At 41.7% G+C, this 22,104-nt stretch overlaps 1 protein-coding gene and 1 pseudogene across 1 annotated transcript; one reads left to right on the forward strand and one right to left on the reverse strand.

The window, feature by feature from the left end:
• Nucleotides 1–2,222: 2,222 nt before the first annotated feature.
• On the reverse strand, nt 2,223–2,573 carry LOC138986242 (guanine nucleotide-binding protein G(I)/G(S)/G(O) subunit gamma-12 pseudogene; annotated as a pseudogene).
• Nucleotides 2,574–15,171: 12,598 nt separating this feature from the next.
• LOC102287185 (olfactory receptor 2D2-like) lies at nt 15,172–16,106 on the forward strand. Its single transcript, XM_014481855.2, is given in 2 exon segments — nt 15,172–15,967; nt 15,970–16,106. Coding segments are annotated over 2 exon segments (933 nt in total).
• The last annotated feature ends 5,998 nt before the right edge of the window (nt 16,107–22,104 follow it).

Below are 22,104 nucleotides of genomic sequence, written 5' to 3' on the forward strand. Positions count from 1 at the left end.
TAGGGACCTAACAGAAGCAGAAGATATTAAGAAAGAGGTGGCAAGAATACACAGAAGAACTGTACAAAAAAGATCTTCATGACCCAGATAATCACGATGGTGTGATCACTCACATAGAGCCAGACATCCTGGAATGTGAAGTCAAGTGGGCCTTAGGAAGCATCACTATGAACAAAGTTAGCGGAGGTGATGGAATTCCAGTTGAGCTATTTCAAATCCTGAAAGATGACGCTGTGAAAGTGTTGCACTCAATATGCCAGCAAATATGGAAAACTCAGCAGTGGCCACAGGACCGGAAAAGGTTAGTTTTCATTCCAATCCCAAAGAAAGGGAATGCAAAGAATGCTCAAACTACCGCACAATTGCACTCATCTCACATGTTAGTAAAGTAATGCTCAAAATTCTCTAAGCCAGGCTTCAGCAATACGTGAACTGTGAACTTCCAGATGTTCTAGCTGGTTTTAGAAAAGGCAGAGGAACCAGAGAACAAATTGCCAACATCCGCTGGATCATGGAAAAAGCAAGAGAGTTCCAGAAAAACATCTAGATCTGCTTTATTGACTATGCCAAAGCCTTTGACTGTGTGGATCACAGTAAACTGCGGAAAATTCTGAAAGAGATGGGAATACCAGACCACCTTGACCTGCGTCTTGAGAAACCTGTATGCAGATCAGGAAGCAACAGTTAGAACTGGACATGGAACAACAGACTGGTTCCAAATATGAAAAGGAGTATGTCAAGGCTGTATATTGTCACCCTGCTTATTTAACTTATATGCTACATCATGAGAAACGCTGCACTGGAGGAAGCACAAGCTGGAATCAAGATTTCTGGGAGAAATATCAATAACATCAGATATGCAGATGACACCATCCTTATGGCAGAAAGGGAAGAGGAGCTAAAGAGCCTCTTGATGAAAGTGAAAGAGGAGAGTGAAAAAGTTGGCCTAAAGCTCAACATTCAGAAAACTAAGATCATGGCATCCAGTCCCATCACTTCATGGCAGATAGATGGGGAAACAGTGGAAACAGTGTCAGACTTTATTTTTGGGGGCTCCAAAATCACTGCAGATGGTGACTGCAGCCATGAAATTAAAAGACGCTAACTCCTTGGAAGAAAAGTTATGACCAACCTAGATAGCATATTCAAAAGCAGAGACATTACTTTGCCAACAAAGGTCCCTCTAGTTAAGGCTATGGTTTTTCCAGTGGTCATGTATGGATGTGAGAGTTGGACTATAAAGAAAGCTGAGCGCCGAAGAATTGATGCTTTTGAACTGTGGTGTTGGAGAAGACTCTTGAGAGTCCCTTGGACTGCAAGGAGATCCAACCAGTCCATCGTAAAGGAGATCAGTCCTGGCTGTTCATTGGAAGGACTGATGTTGAAGCTGAAACTCCAGTACTTTGGCCACCTGATGTGAAGAGCTGACTCATTTGAAAAGACCCTGATGCTGGGAAAGATTCAGGGCAGGAGGAGAAGGGGACGTGTGATGTGCTGTGATGAACATTGTGGTACACGTGTCTCTTTCAATTCTGGTTTCCTCGGTGTGTATGTCCAGTAGTGGGATTGCTGGGTCGTATGGCAGTTCTATTTCCAGTTTTTTAAGGAATCTCCACACTGTTCTCCATAGTGGCTGTACTACTTTGTATTCCCACCAACATTGTAAGAGGGTTCCCTTTTCTCCACACCCTCTCTGGCATTTATTGTTTGTAAACTTTTTGATAGCTGCCATTAAGACCGGCATGAGATGGTACCTCATTGTGCTTTTGATTTGCATTTCTCTGATAATGAGTAATGTTGAACATCTTTTCAAGTGTTTGTTAGCCATCTGTATGTTTGGAGAAATGTCAGTTTAGTTCTTTGGCACATTTTTTGATTGGGTCATTTATTTTTCTGGAATTGAGCTGCAGGAGCTGCTTGTATATTTTTGAGATTAATTCTTTGTCAGCTGCTTCATTTGCTATTATTTTCTCCCATTTTGAAGGTTGTCTTTTCACCTTGCTTATAGTTACCTTCGTTGTGCAAAAGCTTTTAAGTTTAATTAGGTCTCATTTGTTTATTTTTGCTTTTATTTCCTTTACTCTGGAAGGTGGGTCATAGAGGATCCTGCTGTGATTTATGTCAGAGAGTGTTTTGCCTATGTTTTCCTCTAGGAGTTTTATTTTTTTATTTAGAGAAAGAAAAACTTGGAAGGTAAAGACTTCAGAGTCCATAATCCAAGTTAAGAGCATTTTAGTTATTAGCAGTGGTTACCAAATAAGCTGAAGGTAAATCTTTTCAAAGAGCTGCTCATCATTTGCTTTGTTGAGAAGAGGGGAGGATCCACTTCACTACTTCTCTATAAGATGGTGCAGGTCTTCTTATCCTTGAAGGGTTTTCTGAAGTTGGTATCCCCATCAGCAGAGGGTCATTCCTGGTGTGTTCCTCACAGTAGGACGTGAGGTCTGCTGATGCCTTTGAAACGTTTATTCTCTCGATGGAGGCTTCCATTCTCAACTGCTGCACAGTCCTCCGTGCCTGGGCGATGTTGTTGGTACTGGCTGTCTTGCTTGACATCTTCAGTTAATGGTTTTCACCAGTTTTTAGGTGATAGAATGAATCTGCCGGTGCACTGCCCCTGCCGCCACCGCCGCTGCCGGGGACTCTGTCTCTAAGGGCTCCTGGAGACGACCTCCTCTAGGACTTTTATAGTTTCTTGTCTTATGTTTAGATCCTTAATCCATTTTGAGTTTATTTTTTGTGTATGGTGTTACAAAGTGTTCTAGTTTCATTCTTTTACAAGTGGTTGACCAGTTTTCCCAGCACCACTTCTTAAAGATATTGCCTTTTCTCCATTGTATATTCTTGCCTCCTCTGTCAAAGATAACGTGTCCATAGGTGCGTGGATTTATCTCTGGGCTTTCTATTTTGTTCCATTGGTCTATATTTCTATCTTTTTGCCAGTGACATACTGTCTTAATGACTGTAGCTTTGTAGTATAGCCTGAAGTCAGACAGGTCGATTCCTCCAGTTCTATTCTTCTTTCTCAAGATTGCTTTGGCTATTCGAGGTTTTTCGTATTTCCATACAAATTGTGAAATTATTTGTTCTAGCTCTGTGAAAAATACCGTTGGTAGCTTGATAAGGATTGCATGGAATCTATAGATTGCTTTGGGTAGTATACTCACTTTCACTATATTGATTCTTCCAATCCATGAACATGGTATATTTCTCCATCTATTTGTGTCATCTTTGATTTCTTTCATCAGTGTTTTATAGTTTTATATATATAGGTCTTTTGTTTCTTTAGGTAGATTTATTCCTAAGTATTTTATTCTTTTCATTGCAATGGTGAATGGAATTGTTTCCTTAATTTCTCTTTCTGTTTTCTCATTATTAGTGTATAGAAATGCAAGGGATTTCTGTGTGTTAATTTTATATCCTGCAACTTTACTATATTCATTGATTAGCTCTAGTAATTTTCTGGTGGTGTCTTTAGGGTTTTCTGTGTAGAGGATCATGTCATCTGCAAACAGTGAGAGTTTTACTTCTTCTTTTCCAATCTGGATTCCTTTTATCTCTTTTTCTTCTCTGATTGCTGTGGCCAAAACTATGTTGAATAGTAGTGGTGAGAATGGGCACCTTTTCTTGTTCCTGACTTTAGGAGAAATGCTTTAAAATTTTCACCATTGAGGATAATGTTTGCTGTGGGCTTATCATATGGCTTTTATTATATTGAGATATGTTCTTTCTATGCCTGCTTTCTGGAGGGTTTTTATCATAAGTGGATGTTGAATTTTGTCAAAGGGTTTCTCTGCATCTATTGAGATAATCATATGGTTTTTATCTTTCAATTTGTTAATGTGGTGTAGCACACTGATTTGTGAATATTGAAGAATCCTTGCATCCCTGGGACAAAGCCCACTTGGTCATGATGTATAATTTTTTTAATATGTTGTTGGATTCTGTTTGCTAGAATTTTATTAAGGATTTTTGTATCTATGTTCATCAGTGATATTGGCCTGTAGTTTTCTTTTTTTGTGGCATCTTTGTCTGGTTTTGGTATTAGGGTGATGGTGGCCTCATAGAATGAGTTTGGAAGTTTACCTTCCTCTGCAATTTTCTGGAAGTTTGAGTAGGATAGGTGTTAGCTCTTCTCTAAATTTTTGGTAGAATTCAGCTGTGAAGGCATCTGGTCCTGGGCTTTTGTTTGTTTGAAGATTTTTTTATTACAGTTTCGATTTCCGTGCTTGTGATGGGTCTGTTAAGATTTTCTATTTCTTCCTGGTTCAATTTTGAAAGGTTATACTTTTCTAAGAATTCATCCATTTGAGATCAGCCCCACAGAGGAGACACACAGCACACCTGAGATGGTGCTTTTGCAGCGCACCCAGGAAATCAAGCAGCTGGGACTGGGGAGGTGAAAAGACGCACTGTACACCTGGAATAGTGTGCTCACCAAACATCTGGTCGCCTGAGCTCCTCGGACCTGGGAAGGGCACAAAATGCAAGCCCAACCGAGTCTGTGTCTTTGTGGAGTACCCCAGAACCTGAACCTGAGCAGCTTAGACCTGAGAAGAGCACGTAACCCAGGGCCCACTTTGGACAGTTTCCCTTCAGAGCAACATGGAGCCTGAGCAGTGTAGAGGGGGAAAGCACAGGCACCATGAGCTGGGGCAAACCCAGTGTGGTCCATACACTGCAAGTAGTCCCCCCACACTAGTGAGTGGTCCATACACTGCAAGTAGTGCCCCCACACTAGTGATATTTGTTTGTAGTGTTCCTCCCTCCCCACAGCACAACTGAACAAGTGAGCCTAAATAAGTGACCACCTTCACCTCCTTATGTCAGGGTGGAAATTAGACACTGAAGAGACTTGCAAACGGAGGAAGCCAAAATAAACAAAGAAGAGGGAGACGCTCTGGAAGTGACAGGTACAACAGATTAAAACCCTATAGTTAGCATTGACTGTTTTTTATTTTTACAACATAGCATTTCTTTATATTTTCAGAATGGGATCAGAAGTGTCAAGCCTCATTCAAATTTGTTTTTTTAAAAAATCACTAAGATAAAAAGCTTTCTAGACTTTTAGCAGTAATGCATGCATGCTCAGTCACTCAGTTGTGTCCGACTCTTTACAGCCTTATGGATTGCAGCCAGCCAGGCTCCTCTGTCCATGGGATTCTCCAGGTAAGAATACTGGAATGGGTTGCCATGCCCTTTGCCATTAGCAGTAATACTAGATGCCAGAATAAATGGAGCTACATCAAAGTATTGAGTGAATATAAATTAGAAATCTAGCATTCTATTCATCTTTGTCAAACAAATGAAACCAAAAAGTCATAAAACTTTTAGCCAGGCAAAAATTAATAAGTTTTCTAAAATATATATTGAATGTATATGTTTAATTAATATTTAATATTAATTATTATTGAATTTAATATTAATATTAAATGTACTATTTAGTAATATATGTATATAATAGCTTTTCTACTACACTTGGTAAAGGTTTGAGAAAGAACAACAAAAAATAAGAGAGAAATTAGGAAACATAAACTAAATGAAATGGGAGTACTGAATATGAAATAGAAAAAAGTGAAACAAACTAGATAAAAGTGAAAGATATATAGTTCAGTAGTTTTTAAACATGGCTGCTCATTAGAATCACATCTGGAGCTTTGGAGAAAGAAAACAATACCTGGGCATTTGTATTTTTCAAAAAACTCCAAGATAATTCTAATGTGCACCTGGATTTTAAAAAGTGATTAAGGTTTTTCTATTAAATGGTAGTTTTAGTGATATAGAATTCTATTATCTTCTGTTGACCAATTGTGATACAATTGTATTAAAATGAATAATAGTTACACGGGCTTTTCCTGGTGGCTAAGAAGGTAAAGAATCTGCCCACAAAGTGGGAGGCCTTGATTCGATCCTGGGGTTGAGAAGATCCCCTGGAAAAGGGAATGGCTACGCACTCCAGTATTCTTGCCTGCAGAATTCCATGGACTGAGGGGACTGGTGGACTATAGCCCACAGGGTCACAATGAGTTGTACACAACTGAGCATCTAAAACACAAATCTAATCACAATAGTAAAAGCGGTTTATCAGTTTTCACAATCAATAGCCAGACCAAAAAAAAAAAAAAAAGATAATTACAATTGCAAGCCATAATGGAAACATGATTAACCTAACAGTATAAGATAATTACATACAATTTAGGGGTTAAGTAGAGTGATGTGGTAAGTGGAAATGCATACATACATGTATTTTCATCCACCCAGCCAGTCTATGTCTTTTGGTTGGTGCATTTAATCCATTTACATTTAAGATAATTATCAATATGTATGATCCTATAGACACGAATTTGAACAAACTCTGGGAGATAGTGAAGGACAGGGAAGCCTGGCATGTTGCAGTCCATGGGGTCTCAAAGAGTCGGACACAAGTTAGTGACTTTTATTTTTTGTAGATCTTTTTCTTCTCTTGTGTTTCCTGCCTAGGGAAGTTCCTTTAGCATTTGCTATAATGCTGGTTTGGTGGTACTAAATTCTCTTAACTTTTGCTTGTCTGTAAAGCTTTTGATTTTTCCATCAAATCTGAACAAGAGTCTTGCTGGGTAGAGTATTCTTGGTTACAGAGTCTTCTCTTTCATCACTTTAAATATATTGTGCCATCCCCTTCTGGCCTGTAGAGTTTCGATTGAGAAATCAGCTTATAGCCTTTTGGGTGTTTCCTTGTATGTTATTTGTTGTTTTTCCCTTGTTGCTTTTAATCTTTTATCTTTAATTTTGGTCAGTTTGATTATTATCTGTTCAGTGTGTTCCTCCTTGGGTTTATCCTGCCTGGGACTCTCTGTGCTTCCTGGCCTTGGCTGAATATTTCCTTTCTCATGTTAGGGAAGTTTTCAGCTATAATCTCTTCAAATATTTTCTCAGGTCTTTTCTCTCTTCTCCTTCATGCCTATATGAATGTTGGTGCATTTAATGTTGTCCCAGAGTTCTCTTAGGCTGCCTTCACTTTTTTTCAGTCTTCTTTCTGTTTTTCAGCAGTGATTTCCACCATTCTGTCTTCCAGTCATTTATCTGTTCTTCCACCTCAGTTATTCTACTACTGATTCCTTCTAGTGTATTATTCATCTCTGTTTGTTTGTTCTTTAGTTCTTCTGGGTCTTTGGTAAACATTTCTTGCATCTTCTCCATTGCTTTTCCTAGGTCCTGGATATCTTCACTATAATTATTCTGAATTCTTTTTCTGAAAGATTGCCTATCTCTACTTCATTTAGTTGGTTTTCTGGGATTTTAGCTTGTTCCTAAATCTGGGACCTAACCCTCTGTCATTTTCATTTTGATTAACTTTCTGTGAAGTGGTTTTCATTAGGCAGTTGCCAGATCATAGTTCTTCTATAATCAACAATCGTCTACAAGACTTTTAGCCTCATTCACCAGAGAGCAGACAGAAGAAGCAAGAAGAACTATAGCTAACATTTCAAGGTCTAATGTTATTAATTGTTTTCATTAATATTTTTGAAGAAACATAACACAATTCTTAGATAATTTATTATTTGTTTCTATAATTTTTAAAATTGAGTTACACAATATATATATATTCTTTTGTAGCTTGATTTTTTTTCACTCAATATAGGTTTTAATATTTTTTCCATGTTCATTATTTTCACTCCTGAGAAGTATTCCTTTCATTTTTTTTTTTTTTTTGATGAATAGAATAATGACTTTGAACGAATCGAATTCTTAATGAACTCATGAGTCTTTTCCTTATGATTTTTCTTAGATGAACATTTGTCAGAGGCTTCATTGAGCTGCAGGAAGGAAAACTGGAGTGATGGACAAGATTCAGAGCAAGAAGGATTTTGGCATCTGAACTAAGGAGTTGAGACTAAATTCCACACGTGGGAACCAATGAGGCCTCTGGGACAGGGGGAACAAAATCAGAGCTGCAGATTAGAAAGATGGCTACAGCCACCATGTGAATGTCACAGAACTGGAAACCCTCATTCCTTGAGGTAGACAGCTTAGGCGAGGGCTTTTCAGGCTGGTCCAGTGGAATGTGAGAAAAGAAACAGCCCTCCAGAGGTGTGAGGAGTCCCCTGGGCTGGTGCTTCCCTTTGGAGTAGGTAAAGGCCTTCATCCCTGAGGGTCTCAGAGGGAGCTGAAGTCAGAATTACCTGGACGTGGATGCCATGAAACCCTGAGCTCCCCTTGAGTGGAAGAGGGGATGGCCTAGTCAGTGCTGCAATGGACTCCGTTCTGGGGTCAGGATCAGGAGAGTGGGGAGCAGGATAGAGACCATCACCCAGGAGGAAACGCTCGGCACTCTGTGTGGTCACAGGCATGACCAGTAAGGAGGAGAGGGAAGAGACTTCATCTGGGGAGTACAGAGTGCAGTTGGGGCTAGAATGAGCCAAGTGGCCCAGCCTAAGCAGCCTGCTGTCCCAGAAGCTAAGCTCTTGGGCTCCACTCTCATCAGCTCTCCCCTGTTGGCTCCCAGCTTTCACCTCAAGTCCCAGTCTGGCTCCTGTGAGGAAATACCTGGCCTAGAAACAAATGTAACTCCAGTTCCCCTGGGGTGTGTGTGGGCAGGGGACTTTCTCATGCTTGGGAAGGATGGAGCCTGAATTTTCTTTTGCCCTCTAGGCAGGACTGAACTCCTCCCTACCCCTTGGTCCGAGACATCACAAAGAACGCTCCAAAAGGTTTCACCACTGCCTCACTCACAATTGCAGGAGGCAAGTTCTTCCTGTTACCTGTCTGAAGTCCTCGGTGCTACAGACCTTGTGAAGTGAGGGGTCACACTGGGAGCCTGGTCCCTTCTCTCCTCTCTAAGAAGAGCTTCTCACCAAATACTTGAAATGACAGAACACACCCTCACGGGGCTGAAACCCAAGAGGCACTGGGTGGTTTCAACCCTTCATGGGCACTGTTATTTACTAGATACAAAAAAATGTACCATGTCCCACATCAAATATAATTAATATATCACTTCTGATATGATTATATGTAGGTTTAATGAGTTGCCACTGACTAACTGATAAAATGTTGTATTTAACAGCGAACCACTTTTGATTCTGTGGGGTCCCTATCTTTGAGTCGATAATATCTTTTGTGACTCTAATATGTCTGTAGACTAAAGCTTTAGGGCCCTAGAAAATTTTCCTACAGTTTTTAATGGATAAAACAGCCCTTGGGATGCACCCTGGCAGAAGGAGAGGACAATTTCACAGCCTTCATCACCCTACACCTCCCAGGGGGGCCTCATTTTTTTTTCCTGTGAAAGGAGGAGCAGCTGAGAAAAGATCCAGCCCTCAGGGTCCTTCCTGAGTTCCCAAGCATGCCTCCTTTCCAGCGTCCACAGTCCTGTCCCAGGTGAGCCTTACATTCCCCCTGCCCTCCCTGGGCCTGCTGAAGGGCCTAGTCTGAGCAGGGGTGATGCTACTGAGTGGGAGCCTGGGGCTTCCTCCCCAGCAGCAAAGGACTGAAGGAACTTAGCTCCTGGCTAGAGTCCTGGGGCCACATGTCACCCAGGAGTGGTCCCCTGAGACTGAGGGAGCTTTGCCCACCGCTCCCTTCCCTGTACGGTTTATAATCTCAGGACAGCAGTGCCCACAGACATTCTGGGGAGCAAGCCAGGCTGCAGTTGCCCCCCACCCCCAGACTTGCAGGAGGCTCCAGGTAGGACCTGGTCCATTGTTCCTGCTCACCTTGCTTTCTCTCCCCACATCTATGTGAGTATCTCCTTGGCTGAGTCTGCCTCTTTTTCTCTTTATGTCTATCTATTCCTTCCTCTGTCTCTGGGTCTATTATTATCTCTCTCTCTCTCTCTCTCTCTCTCTCTCTCTCTCTCTCTCTTTCTGCCTCTCCTTCTCTTTCTTACTTTCCATCCCTCTCCACGTGCCTCCTTCTGTCTCTTTTTCTGTTTGCTGTCTCCAGGCTTCTCTGCCTCCAAAGATTTCATTCATCTCTCTGATCCTCTTTCTGAGTGTGTAGCTCTGGTGTTCTGCCTGACTGGATCTTCAGCTCACTCTGGGCCTTTTTTTTTTTTTTTTTTTTTCTGGCCTCTTGACATCAGTTTACTGCTTGCTGTGCCACTGGATTTGCCTGTAGCTCAGTCATCTCCAGCCTCCCTGCTTCTCTCCTCTTCTCCTCGCTCTGTACCTGCCTCTTTGACTCACAGGGATCGTCCCTGCGGGGTTTCTCTGGGTCTCCCCCTGGAATCCAGTTCTCTGCCCTCATCCTCCGCTGTCTGTGTATCTCCCTCACCTTCCGGCTCCCTCTGCTTCCACCCTTCTGTTCAGCCCTCCCTTGCCTGCAGTCACCCCATCTTCTTGCTCTTGCCCTCCCCTCCATCTCCTTCTCTCTCCCTGGGAGACTTGCCCTTGCCTCTCTCCACCTGCCCTGTAGATTGCCCTGTCTCTCTTTTCCCCTGTCTGGCCTCTGCAGGCTCTCTGTTGCTCCAGTTGCCCTCCTCTGCCCTCTGGTGCCTTTTTCTCGCAGGCCTGGCTCACACACGACCTTCCCAGCTTTTCTAATATTCCCTCCTGTGTTCTCCCTTGTCTCCCTGTATCTTTATTCATCTGCATCTTCACCATGTTTTATCCCCCTGACTCTCCAACAGGGTCTCCATGTCTTTTGCCCCTTTCCTTTAGTCTTTTTACTTCTTCTTTCACAAAAAGAAGAAAAAACAATCTCCCACCTTTTTCCTCCTGCTGAGCCCCCTCCTACTCCTCCCACTGATGTCAATTATACTCCCAGCATTAATTTTCCTCTCTCCCTGTCTGTAGCCCACTTGCAGATTCTGGTTCTCTGTGCCTCTCTCCGCCTTCTTCCCAATTGTGTTTGTGTCTCTCCCTCCCTTCGGGGCCTCTCTATCTTTCCCCATCATTCTCTGTGCTTTTGTTTCTTTCTAGTTTTGCCTGTTTATTGGACATGACTGAGTGACAGAGCATGCACACACTGAGCATGCCCTGGGTCATTTTTAGTCCCTGCAGGCCTGTGATGATGCTGGAGGAGGGTATGGGCAGGGAGAGCTGGAGAAAGGGGAAGGGAGGAAAAGCATATCTTCAGAACTTGACAGAACCATGTATTATTGCAATGAACCTCTTGTTTTATTTCACAGATGAGAAACAATTACTTGCTCAGAGTGACAGCAGTAAACAGCAAACGTGAAAATTCAAAACGACTTTGAGTCTTTTGTCTCCTAGCTTGTGCTGCAAGGGAGTCGGTATTTGAATAAAAGATAAGTATACGGGTCCAAAATTAAAACAAAAACAAATTTTCTGTGATTTCTATTACATCCTAACAAGAAGCCAAGGCTGGCATCTCTAGCCCCAGATCCAGCCAATGGAATCTGGAGGTTTATCCCTACAAGGACTTGGCAATCACTTGATTCATTTCTGTTTTTTCATTGGTCATAGGTCATTATCACACCTGGAGTGGCAGGGTCAGAACCTAAGGTTCAGAGAGTTCGAGCAACTGGCCCTTAAGACACATAATAAGTCGGCCAAGGAAAGTAAAGGTAGAACCCAGTCCCCAGGCTCTACTTAGGGCAAAGACACAAACTCATCAAAGGCCAAGGTGTCCTTGGGGGGCAGAGTCCTGTCACCCACATCTCCTCTACCCTCACCCTGAAAGGACAAGCTGGAGGTAAAAACTGGGCAGTTTCTCACCAACCGGGACCTGTTCAACTATCTCTCTCTTAGGACCTATTTCCTATTCAAAACACTTTTATCTTAAGCAGTAAATGTACTTGCATTGAGCTATATAAGCTGATTCCCAAGTGTAACTCAGTGGAGGAGATGAGCTCAGACAAAAGGAGAAGCTCTCCCTTCCGTCCTCTTCCAGTCTTGTCTAGGTCCAGCACGTCTTCCTCCATCTCTGATCTTTCACTCATATCCACCCTTTTACCTAGCTAGTCTGAACGGAGAAGTTAAATCCCTATATATTCCATCTTCACAGTATCACTGGGGGCTTCCCTGGTGGCCCAGTGGTTAAGACTGTGCCTTCCGATGCAACTCTCTCCCCACATGTCTCATTTTTCCCTAGGCAAAATTCTTAATGGTGAAGTTACATACTGTCAAATTTTCTTGCAGAAAGATTGCAGTCATTTATTTCTCATATGAATTTTCATATCAACATACAAGAATGTCTCCTTTACTGTAAACTGGATGCCAGGCATTATCATTTTAAAAGAATTTTTTGCCAATGTATAGGTTCAAGGCTCTTTCATTGATGTTTTAACAGGCAGTCTTTAAACTTTTGTGGGTTCATTATTCATGAATCTCTTCTTTCGTGAATTGATTATGCATGTCTCAATTTTGGTTATTAGTCTTTTCTTTATGAAGAAATGATCTTTATATTCTAATCATTTTAATAACTGTAGGCCACATTGTTGTTAATGTTCAGTCACTAAGTCATGTCCAACTCTTTGCAACTCTGTAAATGGCAGCATGACAGGCTTCCCTGTCCTTCCCTGTCTCCTGGAGTTTACTCAAATTCATGTCCATTGAGTCAGTGATGCCACCCAACCATCTCATCCTCAGTCATCTCCTTCTCCTCTTGCCCTCAATCTTTCTCAGCGTTAGGGCCTTTTCCAATGAGTTGGCTCTTCGCATCAGGTGGGCAAAGTATTGGAGCTTCAGCTTCAGCATCAGTCCTTCCAATGAATATTCAGGGTTGTTTTCCCTTAGGATTGACTGGTTTGATCTACCTGCTGTCCAAGAGACTCTCAAAAGTCTTCTGCAGCACCAAAATTCAAAAGCTTCAAGTCTTTGGCACTCAGCCTTGTTTATGGTCCAAATCTTACATCCATAAATGACTACTGGAAAAACCATAGCTTTGTCTATATAGACTTTTGTTGGCAAAGTGATGTTTCTACTTTTTAATATGGTATCTAGGTTTGTCATAACTTTTCTTCCAAGGAGCAAATGTCTTTCAATTTTGTGGCTGCAGTCACCATTTGCATTGATTTTGGAGCCCAGGAAAACAAAATCTGTCACTGCTTCAACTCTTTCCCCATCTATTTGCCATGAAATGATGGGATCAATGCCATAATCTTAGTTTTTTGAATGCTGAGTTTTAAGCCAGCTTTTTCATTCTCCTCTTTCACCCTCATAAAGAGGCTATTTAGTTCCTCTTCACTTTCTGCATTAGAATGGTGTCATCTGCATGTCTGAGGTTGTTGATAATTCTCCTGGCAATCTTGATTCCAGCTTGTGATTCATCCAGCCCAAGATTAAGCATGAAAGTTCTCTGCAGAGAAGTTAAATAAGCAGACTGACAATATACAGCCTTGATGTACTCCTTTCACAATTTGAAACTAGTCCATTATTTCATATCTGGTTCTGTTACTTCTTGACCTGCACATAGGTTTATCAGGAAGCAGGTAAGGTGGTCTTGTAGTCCCATCTCTTTAAGAATTTTCCAGTTTGTTGTGATCCACAGAGTCAAAGGCTTTAGTGTTGTCAATGAACCAGAAGTAGATGTTTATATGAAATTCCCTTGCTTTTTCTTGTATCCCACATATACAACTATTATTCTTTTTTTAACTTAAAGAAAAAATTATTTTTTATATTTATATTGCCAAAAATATTTATTTTTTCTTTTTTACTTTTCTTCCTTTATTCTTATGCTTAAACGAAAGAATGAAAACGCTGAATAGTGGCATTTAGATAGAGGATATGCAATGAGCATAATGCCATTGAGCATAATGTGGAGACAGGGAAATTCAGAAAGGACCAACTTTCTCTTTACCATGAAGTAGATCAGTTTTCAACCTGTGACCCCCAGCATATGAAGAACCTGGGAACTTATTAGAAATGCAAATTCTCACTTTCCAACCCCATCTTCCAATTCAGATCTCCTTATGACACGCAGCAGCAGCATCTGACATGCCTTCCAGGTAATTCTGAAGCACAGTCAAGTTTGAAAGCACTGATTTGGAAGCATTGGATTCATGGCTCATGGCGCAGGTAACAGGAGTAAGGAGACTCCTAGAACAGGGAGACAAGGGGAGATGGGAGGAGGTTCCAAGAAGTAGACCAGTCTCCAGTCACCTGCCAACTGGCTGAGAGCTATATAGGAAGAAGTGTTGCACAGATAACTTAGGAACTATACAGCATTAAATGTTCATTAAAAAAAGAGTTTTCTGTTCTGTACTGCATTATAAATCTTTCCTTTTACCCATACCTTTAGGACAAGTCTTACATATATCATCCTTGTGTTAGTGAGGTTTGGGGACATGGTGAAGAAAGACCATAGGGATGAACCACTGAAAAGTTCAGTACCCACACAAGCAAGGCAGCAAGGTAGGTCAAGGCTTCAATAAGACCAAGGATTTTAGAGCAAAATGACCTGGGAATCACAAGGAGCCCTCAAAACTACTGAGTAAATAGACAGCAGGTCCGATGAGGAGCTGTGTTGCTTTGTTTAGTTATTAGAGGATAAGGGTCAACAACAAGAGGCTGAAGGAATTGGAACAATCAGTTGATGCTTAAAGGCATCTCTTCCACCATAAAATAAATATTCACCCATATATTTTTCCAAGATTGTCTTACTATATTATTTCTTGCATTTCACTCTTTAACATACTTAGAATTTATCTTGGTAGATTGCATGAAATCATTTTCCTACCCATATCATTTATAACTCTTCCTTGCCCCCCTGATTTACAACAAATAATAAGCATTTGGCAAAAACTATGTTGAATCAATGACATAATTAATGAACAGCAGTAAAGTTTTGTTCACCAGAAAAAGTCTAACATTAATGATAATCCTAACAGTGATGAAAAGCTTAACCCATTTTATGAGTGTAATAGTTCTAATCCTGATCTTTAAACCAAGGTTTAGAAACCTCTGCTGTCCCAGGAGAAATCATAAAATGGAACAAATAAGTCTGAGAAAAGCAAAGCTGTCTCTGGAAAAGAAGAGACAGAATTGAACACAGCACACAGCATTTCCTTGACTTGGCCTTCACCCTTTCATCACCATGACTGTAACTTAATCCAGAACCAAATGCTGACACCACTCAAACTACTACAGGGACCTCTCCAGTACTGCGCATCTGCTAGCCCAAACTTCCTGTTAAGAAACATAAATGAAAAAATGAGTGTGAAAGTTCCTTGGTACCAAAACCCAATAAATTACATATCCCTCAAAATCTTTAAACAGGCAGATCACAATGCAGGAGCTTAACCATTCAGCTGTGACAGAATTCATCCTGTTGGGCTTTGCGTCAAACCCCAGGACCAATCCTCTGCTCTTCACCTTCTTTCTAGTCTTTTACCTGCTGATCCTTGTGAGCAACAGCCTCCTCATCACCCTCATCCACCGGGACACACGCCTCCACACGCCCATGTACTTCTTCATCAGTGTCCTCTCCATGCTGGACATGTGCTACACCACCACGACTGTGCCCCAGATGCTCGCGCATATTCTCAGCAAGAAGAGAGCCATCTCTTTTGCTAGATGTGTGGCCCAGATGTACATCTTCCTTTTCTGTGGAATCACTGAGTACTGGCTTTTCACCATCATGTCCTTGGACAGGTACGTGGCCATCTGCCACCCTCTCTGGTATAAGGTCATCATGAGCCCCTGGGTGTGCCTTCTCATGGTGGGCATCTGTGCAGTCTATGGTGTGGTGGGTGGTCTGTGCTTTACCTTCTTTGCTATGCGCCTTTCCTACTGTGGTCTTAATGAAATTGACCACTACTTCTGTGAGGTTCCTGCAGTACTGAAGCTGGCTTGTGCAGACACATCCCTCAATGATTTGGTGGACTTCATCACCGGCTTCAATGTCATTGTGGTCCCACTCTCCCTGATTGTCCTTGTCTATGTCAACATCTTTGCCACCATCATGAAGATCCGCTCAGCCAAAGGACGGATCAAGGCCTTCTCCACCTGTACCTCCCACATTACTGTGTTCACCATGTTCGCTATTCCTTGCATCATCACGTACATGAGCCCTGGCTCTGACTCCTTGTCAGTGGCAAGAAAATGGCCCTTTTCTACAACATTGCCACAGCCTTCCTCAACCCTGTCATCTACAGTCTGAGGGATAAGGATGTGAAAAATGCTTTCCTCAAACTGATGGGAAGGGGCAGGGCCCCAGAGTGACACTTTAAAGATTAAGATCTGGGAAATCTTACATGAGGGCGTACACTCACCAACTCCCTAAAGACTCTTCCATAAGACCTGGAAGAGATGGTCTCCATAAAGCTAACCATTCAACTCCTCAGTGGGAGAGAACAGTGTGTTTGGCAATCAGCATTGTCTACGATGCTGTGATTTGAGACAAAGACGATCCAGAAGACCTAACACAGTGGTCAAGAGCCAGGACTCTAGCGCCAGGCAGACCAGGATGACACATTTGGCTTTATCAATTATGAGATATGTGAATTTTTTCTATTAACATAATTAATCGTGTGTTTTTATTTATTAATTTTTTGGCATGTGAAGTCTTACAGCTCACTTAACTCCTCTAAGGTTTGTATCTCTCCCTTAGAGGGAAGTTGTGATGATTAAATGAGATAATACACAAAATGTTCTTTGTACAGAGCCTGACATACAGTAATTTTTTAGGAAATGTTAGTTTCAATTTTCAATATCTTTTATTTGTGGATGAATTATCAACCCTTAAATGGCCATGATCTTCCTGGTTAGTGGGTGACTGAATCCCTAGAGAGACAGTGAAAAAAAAAGAGTGATGGAGTCGGAGAGTGGAAGAAGGAGGAACTCAAAAACTGTAAAGTGGAAATTTTTATGGTTGGAAAAGAACTTGAGAAGGATGAAATGAGCCTATGTGTACCCATCTATAAGCTGCGCCAGTTAGAGCATCTGGGATCAGTTGAAGTTATTAGCATCTTAGGGGCAAAATTTTCCTTTATGACCATTTTTTACTGTTCTCATATTTTTCTCTCTTCATTTCTCCTTTTTTTTCTAATGACATCCATTTTTAAAAACAATAGCCTCTCTGGATAATCTCAGGGAGAAGAGATTCTGTGCACTTAAGGATGAGAGAAATTAGAGGATGAATACAATGTGACCTCCAGATGCAAAATTTAGGGAGTTCAGAAAGAGGTTAAAAATTCAGTGGAATTTTTTTGCTCTGTTCTCTCTTGCTTGAAGGGACTTTCCCCAAAACAATGTTTATTTCTCATAGAATCTTTACAAATATGAATTGTTTTTCCCATGTTTCATCAATCTGCAGGATCACGGTACAGGGCATCACCCATCTTTACTGACTGCTGGCTGCCATGGGAACTTCAGAACCCAACAAAGCAATTCCCCTGATGTTCTAGAGACATGTCCCATAAGATAGCATGGAGCCCCTTTGGGTTTTTCCCAGCCTCTTGCTGATATACACTGTCTATGAAACTCCTTACAAAAAAAATCAGCTGGGCTTACCAAAAAATATAACATGAATGTCTGTTCCCTCTGTAACAGGCCAGGCTCCATGTCAAAGGTGCAGGTTCACAATTCCCCAAAGCTATTACCCGAACTCACCATCAGGAGCCAGAGCATTGCATAAATAATGAAGCAAAATTAAAGGCAAATAGCAACACAAAGCATATAACTGCAACATACTTATAGACACATGAATAAAATCATTAACACAAAAGAAGCTCTTACAAATTGGTAAGAAAAATATACACACTTAGGAAAACTGGCAACAGATATGACACTTTATAAAAAAGAAGTCCAAAAAGTTAATAAACATGTGGGGAAATCATACCATAATAGGCACCAAAGAAATGCAATTTAAAATATCAGTGAGATACCACTTTTTCACCTTTAGAATCTGGCAGAGTTTACACAACAGAGGAGAGGTGGCCTCAATAATAAATTGAGAACACAATAAAACATGGATTTTCATACATTGCCAGTCGGAGTACAGATTGACCTAAAAAGCACATTCATATTTCACACGACCAATTGATAGTAATCAGTCTAGGTGCTGGTTGTATAGTAGCAAAGACCTTCACAAGGCCCAGTCTATGGCCAGAGCATTGCAGAAGACATTTAATTCTATGCAGTCAGCCGTGTTCATACTCTAGGTTTTAGCTCCATTAGAACATGTGGTCAAACAGAAAGTCAACGCTGAAAGCAGGAAAACCAGCAAAGAAAATTTCAACTCAATCCCGGATATACTCAGCTCAGCAGCAGGCTACAAATAAGGATGTAGAAGTGGTTATTCACTCTGAACCTGGTCAAGAGGGCAGAGGAGGTGAGGCTGACGCAGCCCAGGAAACCTACCTGGATGACCTCTGACATTGTCTCCAGCTCTGGGGGTCATGATTACTAGAGACCTGCAGAGCAGAAGCACCAGGCACATCACCCCTTACTCCATTACTTTCCTCTTACAGGGAGTCCTCATCTGTTCCCAGAGGGATACCTGTCAGAACTGGTTGCAGTTACAGATTCCTCTGTGTCTCTAATGGGATACCTTATGTTCTTCTGGCTGCTAGAAGGTGATGGGAGTGTTGATCACAGAAGTGCTAGGTCTGCTTCTGATGAACACAATGGATGCTGTCCCCACATCAAAGTGCCAAATACTCAGAAGAACTATGCAAAAAAGATCTTCATGACTCAGAAAACCACAATGGTGTGATTACTCACCTAGAGCCAGACATCCTGGAATGTGAAGTCAAGTGGGCCTTAGGAAGCCCTAAGCCTTTGTTCATCACTATGAACAAAGCTATTGGAGGTGATGGAATTCCAGTCGAGCTATTTCAAATCCTAAAAGACGATGCTATTAAAGTGCTGCACTCAATATGCCAGCAAATTTGAAAAGCTCAGCAGTGGCCACAGGACTGGAAAAGGTCAATTTTCATTCCAATCCCAAAGAAGGGCAATGCCAAAGAATGTTCAAACTATACCACAATTGCACTCATCTCACAGGCTAGCAAAGTAATGCTCAAAATTCTCCAAGCCAATCTTCAACAGTACATGAACCATGAACTTCCAGATGCTCAAGATGGTTTTAGAAAAGGAAGAGGAACCAGAGATCAAATTTCCAACATCTGTTGGATCATCAAAAAAGCAAGACTTCCAGAAAAACATCTATTTCTACCTTATCGACTATGCCAAAGCCTTTGACTGTGTGGATCACAACAAACTGTGGAAAATTCTTCAAGAGATGGGAATACCACACCACCTTACCTGCCTCCTGAGAAATCTGTATGCAGGTCAAGAGACAACAGTTAGAACTGGACATGGAACAATGAACTGGTTCCAAATTGGGAAAGGAGTATGTCAAGGCTGTATATCGTCACCCTGCTTATATAACTTCTATGCAGAATACATCATGAGAAATGCCAGGCTGGAGGAAGCACAAGCTGGAATCAAGATTGCCTGGAGAAATGTTGATAACTTCAGATACACAGATGACACTACCCTTGTGGAAGAAAGCGAAGAACTAAAGAGCCTCTTGATGAAAGTGAAAGAGGAGAGTGAAAAATCTGGCTTAAAACTCAACATTCAAAAAACTAACATCAAGGCATCTGGGCCCATCACTTCATGGCAAATAGATGAGGAAACAATGGAAACAGTGAGACTTTATTTTCTTGGGCTCCAGAATCACTGCAGATGGTGACTGCACCCATGAAATTAAAAGATGCTTGCTCCTTGGAAGAAAAGCTATGACCAACCTAGATGGTATATTAAAAAGCAAAGACACTACTTTGCTGACAAACGTCCATCTAGTCAAAGCTATGGTTTTTCCAGTAGTCATGTAAGGATGTGAGAGTTGGAGAAATTATGAAGAAAGCTGAGCACCGAAGAATTGATGCTTTTGAACTGTGGTGTTGGAGAAGACTCTTGAGAGTCCCTTGGACTGCAAGGAGATCAAACCAGTCAATCCTAAAGGAAATCAGTCCTGAATATTCATTGGAAGGACGGATGCTCAAGCTGAAACTCCAATACTTTATCCACCTTATGCAAAGAACTGACTCATTGGTAAAGACCCTGATGCTGGGAAAGATTGAAGGCAGGAGAAGAAGGGGATGACAGAGGATGAGATTGTTGGATGGCATCACCAACGCAATGGACATGAGTTTGAGTGAGCTCCAGGAGTTGGTGATGGACAGGGAAGCCTGACGTGCTGCAGTCCATTGGGTTGCAAAGAGTCAGACACGACTGAGTGACTGAATTGTACTGAGCCCTGAGTAAGTGGTATCTCCTGGCCAACCTCTAGTGACCTGCAGGGCCAGTCCCCAATATAGTTCCTCTATTTCACAGTTCAAGAAGCTTTGCAAGTTCAGAGGTACTACCGTTTTGGTTAAATCGAGCTGGTTCAAGTTTTCCACCAGGCAGAGGAGGTGCCTGCTATAAGGCCATGCCTGGCAGGCTAGCTCTGCACAAACTTGTTATGTGTAGCAATTGGAGTTCATTCAAGAAACATAGACACTGCATGTGCTATGGATTAAGAATTTATTTTAGGGATGAGACCTTACACAACTGTGGCAAGACTGAGGAGGGGGCACTGGAGGATCAGAATAAAGTCACTAGTACTTTATCATGATCTACTGGTAAAGGCAGACAAGTCAGAGCTTACAGGAAGGTGTGAGAAGCCCCAGATCCAATCCATTAACACACTATAACAGGGGAACGATCTTTTTTAATTGGAATATAATTGCTTCACAATGTTGTATTAGTTTCTCTGGACAACACAGCGAATCAGCTATATGCATACATATACCCCCTCCTTCTTAAGCCGCCTTCCCACCATCCCATTCTGCCCCTCTAGGTCATCACAGCACAGAGCTGAGCTCCCTGTGCTGTACAGCTTCCTGCCAGCTAGCTGTTTTACACATAGCAGTGTGTATATGTCAACGCTGCTCTTTCAATTCTTCCTCCACTCTCCTTCCCCACCGATGTCCGTAAGTTCATTCTCTACGCCTGCACCTCCATTGCTGCCACAAAAATCGGTTCATCAGTACCAGTTTTCTAGATTCCATATATTTGCATTAATATGTGATATTTGTTTTTCTCTTTCTGAATTATTTCACTCTGTATGACAGGCTCTAAGTTCATCCACATCGCTTCAGCTGACTCAGTTTCATTGACAGGGGAACTCTCTCTCTCTTTAATGTTTTTTAATTGGAAGATAATTGCTTTACAATGTTTGTTGGCTTCTGCCATACAACAACATGAATCAGCAATAAGTATACACACGTCCCCTCCGTCTCGAACCTTCCTCCCACCCCTTGCCCCATCCCACCCGTCTAGGTTGTCGCAGAGCACCAAGCTGAACTTCCCATGCTATACAGCAACTTCCCACTAGCTATCTATTTTATATACAAAGGAACGTATACGCTTCAGTGCTGCTTTCTCAACTAGTCCCACTCTCTTCTTACCCCGTGTGTACACAAGTCTGTTCTCCATGTTTGCGTCTCTATTCCTGCCATGAAAATAGGTTCATCAGCACCATTTTTCTAGAACCCATATAAATGCTTTAATATAAGATATTTGTTTTTCTCTTCTGACTTACTTCACTCTGTATAACAGGCTCCAGGTTCATCCACCTCATTAGAACTGACTCCAATTTGTTTATTTTTATGGCTGAATAATATTCCATTGTATTATACACACACACACACACACACACACACATATATACCAAAACGTTATCCATCCCTAATGCTGTTCCTGTGTGCTCAGTAGCTAAGTCCTGTTCAACTCTTTGCAACTCCACGGACTAGCCCACCAGACTCCTCAGTCCATCAGATTTATCAGGCAAGAATACTAGAGTGGATTGTCATTTTCTTCTCCAGGGGATCTTCTCAACCCAGGAATCAAACCCATATCTCCTGCTTGGCAGACATATTCCTTAGCACTGAACCATGACAGGGGAACTCTTAAAGAGGTCTCTGGAAACCTGTTGCCTCTGAGAGTCCACAGCCAAGGATTTAGGTGTAGTCCAGGCTTTACTATTAGTTCCAGGGTCAGCTTTCAATAAAATAAGCTTACAAATAAGGACAAACTAAGACTAAATGAGCCTCAGTGTCGAGCCATCACTATACCTGATCATGAAGACTTTCAATCCAACAATAAGAACGGCTACTTCACTTCTGCAGGCCAAACCCCAAAACAAATAAGAAGAGGATTTTGGAAA

This window comes from Bos mutus, chromosome 3, assembly GCF_027580195.1.
Source record: "Bos mutus isolate GX-2022 chromosome 3, NWIPB_WYAK_1.1, whole genome shotgun sequence".
NCBI lineage: Eukaryota > Metazoa > Chordata > Mammalia > Artiodactyla > Bovidae > Bos > Bos mutus.